General features: G+C 43.1%; 1 protein-coding gene across 2 annotated transcripts in view; it reads left to right on the top strand.

Annotated features, from left to right (window-relative positions):
* LOC126988552 (uncharacterized) overlaps nt 1–6,099 on the top strand; it is a 13,437-nt gene extending 7,338 nt beyond the window's left edge. Inside the window, exons 2-6 of one of the 2 annotated variants that reach the window (XM_050846880.1) lie at nt 294–453; nt 678–2,079; nt 2,614–2,906; nt 3,449–5,369; nt 5,957–6,099. In XM_050846880.1, coding sequence (XP_050702837.1) covers nt 294–453; nt 678–2,079; nt 2,614–2,906; nt 3,449–3,989 — 2,396 coding nt within the window. In that variant the 3' untranslated portion in view covers nt 3,990–5,369; nt 5,957–6,099. Of the gene's footprint in view, nt 1–293; nt 454–677; nt 2,080–2,613; nt 2,907–3,448; nt 5,567–5,956 lie in introns of both variants that reach the window. The other variant, XM_050846879.1, reaches the window with a different exon arrangement.
* Nucleotides 6,100–10,000: the final 3,901 nt, after the last annotated feature.

Genomic DNA, 10,000 nt, shown 5'->3' with positions numbered 1-10,000 from the left:
CCCAACTTTAGTCACCCCTGAACTGGCGGGTATTTCTTTTTGGCTCCAAGTGACGTCATCCCGTAGCTCCGCCCCCAAAACCGCCTCCTGCACGTACCGGTCACAGTTTTGAAGCGGAGTGACTTGACTTGGTGTATATAGACTTAGACTACAATTAAGTACCAAATAACTTTAAATCCCGATTGTAAGTACGTGACAGTGTACTTAGAAGTAATTTAAGTACAAGGACAGGTATACATGTACTTGAATCCAAACCTGACTCCCTCTCATTCTCTCCTTCGCTCCATTCACAGGCATACTGGAGGAAAACCTGGACCACTTCCACTCCACTCCACTCCCCCTCCACCTCACCACCACCCCCACCTCCACCACTCCACCATCAGGGCCACGGTGTTGGTTGGCCTCCACTACCACGGATGGTGAAGGAAGGATTTGGATAGTGACCTCAAGGGGGTGAGAGAGAGAGAGAGAGAGAGAGAGAGAGAGAGAGAGAGAGAGAGAGAGAGAGAGAGAGAGAGAGAGAGAGAGAGAGAGAGAGAGAGAGAGAGAGAGAGAGAGAGAGAGAGAGAGAGAGAGAGAGAGATTGATTTATATATATGAAGCAAAATATATTGACTTTTTCGTGTATAATGCAAATACTACTACTACTACTACTACTACTACTACTACTATTACAGGTCTCCAGCCACGCCTAGTACAACATGGCTACTAACAACATCATCAACAACAACAACAACAAGAGTGCTCCTAGCGGATATACAGCGTCAACATCTCCCCTTGTCAACCCCTCCCTTGTACCTATGTCCCATGGGCTCACTTGGCTTACTGGCCCTGTATCCAAGTGGGGTATGGGTACTACCTCCATATGGGTCACAATGGGAGCCTGGACCCTTCCCTACCCCACCCATACCCATAGATACATTGCAGGGGGTATGGTGCGGGTATGGTGGGGGTCGTAGTATTAGTGATATGGGTACTGGATATGGGGTCAGTGAGATATGGCTTCTGACCTCACACACTCTCTATCATGTCCAAAGGAATGCTTTTGTACCCATTTCTAACGTGTCCGTGGGTATGGGTGACACGGTTAGGACATGGGTGGATGACATGGGTGTGCTGGTTATGGTGCGTGTGCATGGGGGCGTGGCAAGGATAGGCCGGTACATGGGTGAGTGGAAATGGGTGAGTTTGGATATGGGTGACACCCGGACATGGTATCCCGGTAATGGGGTTCTGTATGGGTTTGGAAATGGGAGGTTGGCAATAGTGAATTCTACATCGGGAGTAACCATATCCCAAGCTGAGTTAATGTACCCATATCCTGATGTAGTTGATATCAATGGGGCGCTGTACCATTTCCCAAGGGCGTGTCCAGTGCCCATCAATACCCATATCCAAAACCATGTCCGACCTATCCGTATATTACGCGTCTCAACTTGTGATGGTAGCAATAGTAGTAGAAGTAGTAGTAGTAGTAGTAGTAGTAGTAGTAGGAGTGATGGTGTGAGTGATTTCAATGTTATAAGTACTGAAAATGATAGTAGTAGTAGTAGTAGTAGTAGTAGTAGTAGTAGTAGTAGTAGTAGTAGTAGTAGTAGTAGTAGTAGTAGTAGTGGTAGAAGAAGGAGAAGAAGTATTGATAATGACAGTATTCTTAAAAACAGTAACATTAGTAACAGTAATAGTAGTAGTAATAGTAGTAGTAGTAGTAGTAGTAGTAGTAGTAGTAGTAGTAGTAGTAGTAGTAGTAGTAGTAGTAGTAGAAGAAGGAGAAGAAGTATTGATAATGTCAGTATTCTTAAAAACAGTAACATTAGTAATAGTAATAGTAGTAGTAGTAGTAGTAGTAGTAGTAGTAGTAGTAGTAGTAGTAGTAGTAGTAGTAGTAGTAGTAGTGGAGTGCTTCAGCATCAACTCAGGGGGAAAGGAAACACAACCACAACTACCACCACCACCACCACCACCACCCACCCATCACCACCACCACCACCATCACCACCATCACCACCACAACCACCACAACCACCACCATCACCACCACCAAGAGACTTCTACCAGCATTACGTCCATAGCAACCAGGTAAGAAATAGTAGTAGTAGTAGTAGTAGTAGTAGTAGTAGTAGTAGTAGTATTCATTGATGTTCTCATTCTACTACTACTACTACTACTACTACTATTACTACTATACTGATAATAATGATAACTAGACGCAAACTTTTCGAGGTCAAGGTCAAAGGTCAAGGTCAAGGTCATGCAAGGTGCGTCTTTCCATGAGCTAAAATATGAACCAAGTCTGAAGTCTCTACGATGAAGAGAACCGAAGTTATGGCCAATCTGACGTGTTGTGCGATCTTGACCTTTGACCTTTGACCAAAAATTTAACGGGCTCTATTCTGGATGGACACGAAGCTTCCTTGAAAAACTGGTTGAGATATCCGCAAAATTGTGCACAGGAGACTGTTGACGAACAAACAAACAAACAAATAAACAAACATACTGACCAGACTGAAAATATAACCTCCTCCTACTTCGCTGGCGGAGGTAATAATAATAATAATAATAATAATAATAATAATAATAATAATAATAATAGTACCTTTTTTATCATTTCAGACTAAGAAGAAGGAGGAAGAAAGAGGAGGAGGAGGAGGAGGAGGAGACACGAGACTTCAACACAACACTAACATGACCAAAACAGAAGAAGAAGAAGAAGAAGAAGAAGGAGGATCAGGAGAAGAAGGATCAGGAGAAGGAGGAAGAGGAAGAGGAGAGAGTCTTCCCCCTCCTCCCCCGCCCCCCTCTTACAAGGAGACAGCTCAAGCTTACAACCCCGTCATCTTCTTCTCTCTCTCCCTCTCTATCTTCGCGACTGTCGGCATTGTCATCTTCGTGAGGAACTGTGTGAGGTGAGGAGGAGGAGGAGGAGGAGGAGGAGGAGGGGTGGTTATGGTGGAAGGGAAGGAAAGGAAGGAAGGATGAAAGGGAGGAAGCAGTTAGGGGAGGGAAGGATAGGAAAGGAAGGAAGGAAGGAAGGGAAGGGAAGGAAGGAAAGGGAAGGGAAGGGAATGATTGAAAGAAAGGAAGGAAGCAGTTATGGGGAAGGGAAGGAAAGGAAGGGAAGGGAAGGGAAGGGAAGGAAGTGAACGTAGGAGAAGGAAGGAAAGGGAAGGAATGAAGGAAAGAAGGAAGGGAAGGAAGGGAACGTAGGGAAAGGAAGGAAAGGGAAGGAATGAAGGAAAGAAGGAAGGGAAGGGAAGGAAGGAAGGAGTTAGGGAAGGGAAGGGAAGGAAAGGAAGGGAAGGGAAGGGAAGGAACGCAGAGGAACGAAGGAAGAAGGGAAGGAAGGAAGGGAACAAAATTATTAATGAGACAAATTGACGTGTTATGATATCACTGACCCCCCCCCCCCCTCTCTCTCTCTCTCTCTCTCTCTCTCTCTCTCTCTCAGATGCCCACCAGCACACGAGCTCATCGAGGGCGGACGAGGGCGCGAGGGCAGAGGCGGCATAGCGGGCGCCGGCAGAGGCTTAGGCGGCATAAGAGACGGAGAGGAAGGAAGAAGAATAGGAGGAAGATTATCGAAGTCCCCCACACCAATCCCCGTTTTCTATAGCCTGGTGTCGGAGGAGGGGATAGAGGAGGAGGAGGAAGAGGAAGAAGAGGAGGAGGATGACAGTCCTTCACAACTCGGGTTACAGAATGGCACCGAAATCACGCCCTTGGACTCACCCACGGGGACGCCTAGCTATATGACCCCAGACTCCTTCACGCCCACGGAGGAGTATGGGTGTGACGCGGGTGATTTGGGTGTAGGGGGGCGTGTGTGGGGGTCAGCGGGGGCGACACCCACTACCATAAGACGTGTGGTAGGGGGGGAGGGGCTCAGTGGGTCCATATCCCTGACACCTTCTTCGTTTCCGTCGAATCCTATTTCTTACGCAGTGACCAAGGCCGCTAATGATGTAGTTAGTATTGCCACCACCTTGTAACTACTTATATACTACTACTACTACTACTACTACTACTACTACTACTACTACTACTACTACTGTACATTCCACTCTTAATCTAGACTTCCCAGCACTACACGGCTACCACCACCACTACTACTACTACTACTACTACTACTACTACTACTATTGTTACTACTACTACTACTACTACTACTACTACTACTACTACTACTACTACTACTACTACTACCACTACTACTACTGTACATTCCACTCTTAATCTAGACTTCCAAGCACTACACGGCTACCACCACCACTACTACTAATGCTACTACTACTACTTCTACTATTGTTACTACTACTACTACTACTACTTCTACTGCTACTACTACTACTACTACTACTACTACTACTACTACTACTGTACATTCCACTCTTAATCTAGACTTCCAAGCACTACACGGCTACCACCACCACTACTACTAATGCTACTACCACTACTACTACTACTACTACTACTACTACTACTTCTACTTCTACTACTACTTCTACTACTACTACTACTACTACTTATATTTTTTCTCCTTTCTATGATTTTCTTTTTCTTTCAAATCTTTCCTAATCGCATCTTCTCCCTTCCCTTCCCTTCCTACCCCTTCTCTTATTTTCCCTTTTTCTCCCTTCTCCCTGCATTACCATCTATTATATTTTACTCACGTGTTCTTGAATCTTTCCTCCATTCGTCACTCCTCGCATTCTTTCCTCCATGGCCGGGAAATGGAGGAAAAACATTAAAATAACCAGATAAAAATTGCACTTCGGCCGCGTCCTCCGCCATGCCGCTGGACATATCGAGTCAAATGAGAGACTATATTAATTACCTTCATTGTTATCATTAAATTATTATGATGTGCTTTTATGGGTTGCTGTATTAATATTAAGGTTGTTTTTTTGGTTGTTTTGTTTATTCCGGACGTTGAAATATTTAATAAGAATTTGTATCGTATCACATAATGGCTGTTTTGGATAACGTTATACTGTAAATGATGTCCGAGAGGTTATCTTTCTTTTTTATTTACGTATATTTAATCTGAACACTTTTTTAGCGTCATAAGAACGTTAAAATATGCATAATACGATAATATGGTGAATGTTCGCTGATGGTCACCCAAGGATGTTATACGGACGAAACTGTTCCTACTCCCTATAAACTACGAAAAGAAATATTATGGTAGATTTTATAACGAAATTGAACGTAGATATGACCAGGGAAATACTTACTGATAAAAGACCCACCGTTGCAAGATTATCGTACTCAGAGCCTCGTATTATCCGGCTTCTGACCCATAACTATTGCTAAAAAACACCAAGAATTAAACATTTCAACGATAAATGCAAATAAATCTCGTTATCGGGGTGGAAGAGACAGTTTTGGGGTCGTAAATCGGCAAACATGAGGCTGAGTACGACAATTTGGCAACGTTGAAAATTGGTGTCCCAGATTATCGTACTCAAGAGCATCGTATTTTTCGGTTCCCCCACAATTATTGCAAAAGGAAGACACTAGTATATAACCATTTCAACGATAACTATAAATAACTCTAACTACTGAGGTGGAGGAGATAGTTTTGGGGTCGGAAATCGGGAAATATAAGACTGAGTACGACAATTTGGCAACGTTGAAAATTGGTGTCCCAGATTATCGTACTCAGAGCATCGTATTTTTCGGTTCCCCCACAATTATTGCAAAAGGAAGACACTAGTATTTAACCATTTCAACGATAACTATAAATAACTAACTATCGGGGTGGAAGAGACAGTTTTGGGGTCGGAAATCGGGAAATATAAGACTGAGTACGACAATTTGGCAACGTTGAAAATTGGTGTCCCAGATTATCGTACTCAGAGCATCGTATTTTTCGGTTCCCCCACAATTATTGCAAAAGGAAGACACTAGTATTTAACCATTTCAACGATAACTATAAATAACTCTAACTATTGAGGTGGAAGAGACAGTTTTGGGGTCGGAAATCGGCAAACATGAGGCTGAGTACGACAATCTGGCAACGCTGAAAATTGGTGTCCCAGATTATCGTACTCAGAGCATCGTATTTTTCGGTTCCCCCACAATTATTGCAAAAGGAAGACACTAGTATTTAACCATTTCAACGATAACTATAAATAACTCTAACTACTGAGGTGGAGGAGATAGTTTTGGGGTCGGAAATCGGCAAATATAAGACCGAGTACGACAATCTGGCAACGCTGGTCGTCAGTCATGCTTCGTGTGCGTCGGTGAACCCGTCGCGCTGTGCCATGGTGGTCACTTTGCCTTGTGTGGGGAGGATATCGCACACGGCAGCGTCGCGGGATGGCCAGGCTTTAAGGGGGAAGCAGTGTTTGAAGACCAGCACCAGTGAGTGGGAGGAGTCAGGGATGATAGACAACCTCTCATCCCTGGGTGCAACGTTGCCAGATTATCTTACTCAGCCTCTTATATTTACCGACTTCCGACCCAAAAACTGTCTCGTGGACCCCAATAAGGAGATTCACTTATAATTATCGTTAAAATAGTTAATTCCTGATGTTTCTTGGCGATAGTTAGGCGTCAGAAACCGGTAAATACTATGCTGTGAGTACGACAATCTGGCAACGGTCCCTGGGTGGGGTGTATCGCACTCGGCTATATAGTAGGGTACCCGCGTCTCTGGGTGGCCGCCAAGGAGCATTGCCCAGCGTGTCGCGCACCATCATATCACTCCATGGCTGTTTAGATCTAAGGTTTATTTTACTGTTCAACATCTGGATTTTTACTTCAAGAGTTTCCATTTTTCTGTGTAAGGTTTCGAAAAAGTTTGATCTTATGGCCGCGCCGACGCCTCGCTTCCCGCCAGACATTGATCACGCCCTGTCTGTAGTACGGTGCTTTGCCCTCCCGACGCCGTTACGACCAATAAAATACTGGTGAGTATACATGAACCTCACAATGGAGGACCCTCGACCGCCCTGTCTGGGTCTCCGGTCGCCACACACACCCACACGTCATGGTTCCCTCCACACCTCTTGTACTCGCTACGTTCGTTCTGGTGTTTTCCGGCGGGAGGTTTCAAGGCGAGTACAGTACAGATGACAACTAAGGAACACTTGGTGGAGGAGGAAGCGAGTTATCGGAGCGGCCATAACATGTACGGTACTATTTCCGCATCAGTTCAATGTGTTTATAATTCTCCGTTAGTTTTGTGTTTCATTATAATATTTCTCTGTGGTTAAATTCGATTACACTGAAGACAAACGGTTAAACAGCGGTAAAAAAAAGATTAGTAGCAAGGTGGACATGCCAGGGACATCTCAACATTCTCAAACACATTATTTACGCTTATAAGTTGTTTCCACAGCACATTTGGCATTCTAGGGAAACATTAGACAACCTTCAAGAGGTATTCATTTACGAAACTAAATATTCAGCTCATAAAAATCCACCGACAGTCTCTATATTATAACTCCGTTCAGGCTAACGTGGCGGATAAGCTCCTCCCACCTCCCCTTTGGACGCATATCATTGGCCAATCAACAAGCAGGTCACGCCCCTTTACGAATCAAGCTCAACATGATTGGTTGATACGGGGCAAGGTTCCTCCCCTTCAAAGTGAGGCTGCCTGTGATTGGTGGGTACCGGGAAAGGCTCATCTAATTGGCTGCCTGGCTGGGGTGGGCGGGGCCTATTCGCCTAGTTATCCTGAACAGCCTGTAATCATTTTCTATGGACGCCTCCTCTTGTAGCAAAGCAAGTATTTTATAGTATATTTGTCTACATTTTGATAACCAACGTACGAGAAACACCTATACATATATATATTCATACCTAGACAGCGCATACTATATATATCATTGATACATAGACACAAGGAACTCATTAGTAACTTAGATCCTTATTTGATTCCTACCTGTATCTTGGGTGCTCAGTTGACTCTCTGAGAAATACTGTAGAGTTTGATGAGTTATATTTGTATCCTAGAATCGGATGCTCATTTTACTATATATAATTGTGTTGTTATGTCTTGGGAAAGGAGCGAATTTGTACCTGGTGTTTCTATGCAATGCTGTATGCTTATATTTGTTCTCTGGTATGCCATCCTTAAGTTTTCAGCATTAGACTGACTTACAGTTTTGGTTTACGAGTACTTTGGTTCGTGAGTAAAGTTCCGGAACGAATCAAGCTCGTAAACCAAAGCATGACTATATAGGAGATTCGTGAGTGAGAAGCATAGAAATATCACGTATAAGCTCGTGGAATTCTTAAGGATATGAAAGGAAGGGAAGGGAAGGAAAGCAGGAAAAGCAGGAAGGAGATAAAACTAATAGAACATAAATTTATGTGCATATATGATACAAGAGATTCGAGTGAGTGTGACAAATAGAAACATCAGATATAAGCTTGTGGAATTCTCAAGGATATGAAAGGAAGGGAAGGGAAGGAAAGCAGGAAAAGCAGGAAGGAGATAACACTAATAGAACAGAAATTTGTGTATATATGATACAAGAGATTCGAGTGAGTGTGACAAATAGAAACATCACGTATAATCTCGTGGAATTCTTAAGGATATGAAAGGAAGGGAAGGGAAGGACAGAAGGAAAAGCAGGAAGGAGATAAAACTAATAGAACAGAAATTTATGTGCATATATGATACAAGAGATTCGAGGGAGTGTGACAAATAGAAACACCTGGTACAAGCTCGCCCTGTCCCCAAGGCATAAGTGTGTTGCAGACGCTCATTTGACTGCTTAAACATGTATCACAGAGCTTATTGGAGGGTTGGAACCTATATTTTAGGATCCCATTTGTCCGTTTCGAGAACCTACACATTACGGGAGGTTTTTCGACCGTGAGTGTAAGTTTGCGTAAGAATTGTATATTTCAGGCGCTCATTTCATCTTGTTTGCCATATTTAAGAATCGTGCATGACAGGAAGCTCATTTGAGTAAGCAACATATATATTTCAGACGCTCATTTGATCTTGTTTTGCATATTTAAGAATCGTGCATGACAGAAGCTGATTTGAGTAAGCAACATATATATTTCAGACGCTCATTTGACCTTGTTTTGCATACTTTAAGAATCGCGTATGACAGGAAGCTGATTTGAGTAAGCAACATATATATTTCAGACACTCATTTGACCTTGTTTTGCATATTTAAGAATCGTGCATGACAGAAGCTCATTTGAGTAAGCAACATATATATTTCAGACGCTCATTTGACCTTGTTTTGCATATTTAAGAATCGTGCATGACAGAAGCTCATTTGAGTAAGCAACATATATATTTCAGACACTCATTTGACCTTGTTTTGCATATTTAAGAATCGTGCATGACAGAAGCTCATTTGAGTAAGCAACATATATATTTCAGACGCTCATTTGACCTTGTTTTGCATATTTAAGAATCGTGCATGACAGAAGCTCATTTGACTTCCTGAATTATTGTGATATGCTGAAAACTTCCCTATTCTACATCTATGGTGATCTGTACTAAACTTTCCTGGTCTGAATGTACTTCTTTGGTAACCTCGAGTATTCTTATCAATAAAAAACACTATAAATACATGCATATCTATAGTTTGTTCGTTATTTTGTACGCGCCATTCCGCTGAGGGTACAGGAGCGACGGGACAGAATATGGATAAAAAATTGCGATCGGACAAGCCCAAAGGAGTTTAAAGTATTTACATATATACATTAATACAACAGATATGATTTCTTTGTTGACGTGTACGCGCCATTTCATTGAGGGTACAGGAGCGATGGGACAGGACATGGAGATAAAGTTGTGATCGCAGGAGCCCAAAGGAGTTAATAGAGATATACATTCTATTTTAATACATTCTCGGGCCATACCCAAAGCTGTGAAAGGGGGGGAGGGGGGGGGGGGAGGGGTTGTACTGCATTTGCCGCGCAGTGCCCAGAGCTGTAAACGGGGAGTCTTCTTCCAGTAAATGTGTACCTTCGTTTAACCCGTGTAGCAGTGATGGGCCAAATTTGTGGCTTTACC

This window comes from Eriocheir sinensis, chromosome 69 (genome assembly GCF_024679095.1).
Source record: "Eriocheir sinensis breed Jianghai 21 chromosome 69, ASM2467909v1, whole genome shotgun sequence".
In the NCBI taxonomy this organism is placed as follows: Eukaryota; Metazoa; Arthropoda; class Malacostraca; order Decapoda; family Varunidae; genus Eriocheir; species Eriocheir sinensis.
This window is presented reverse-complemented; position numbering and strand designations above follow the sequence as displayed.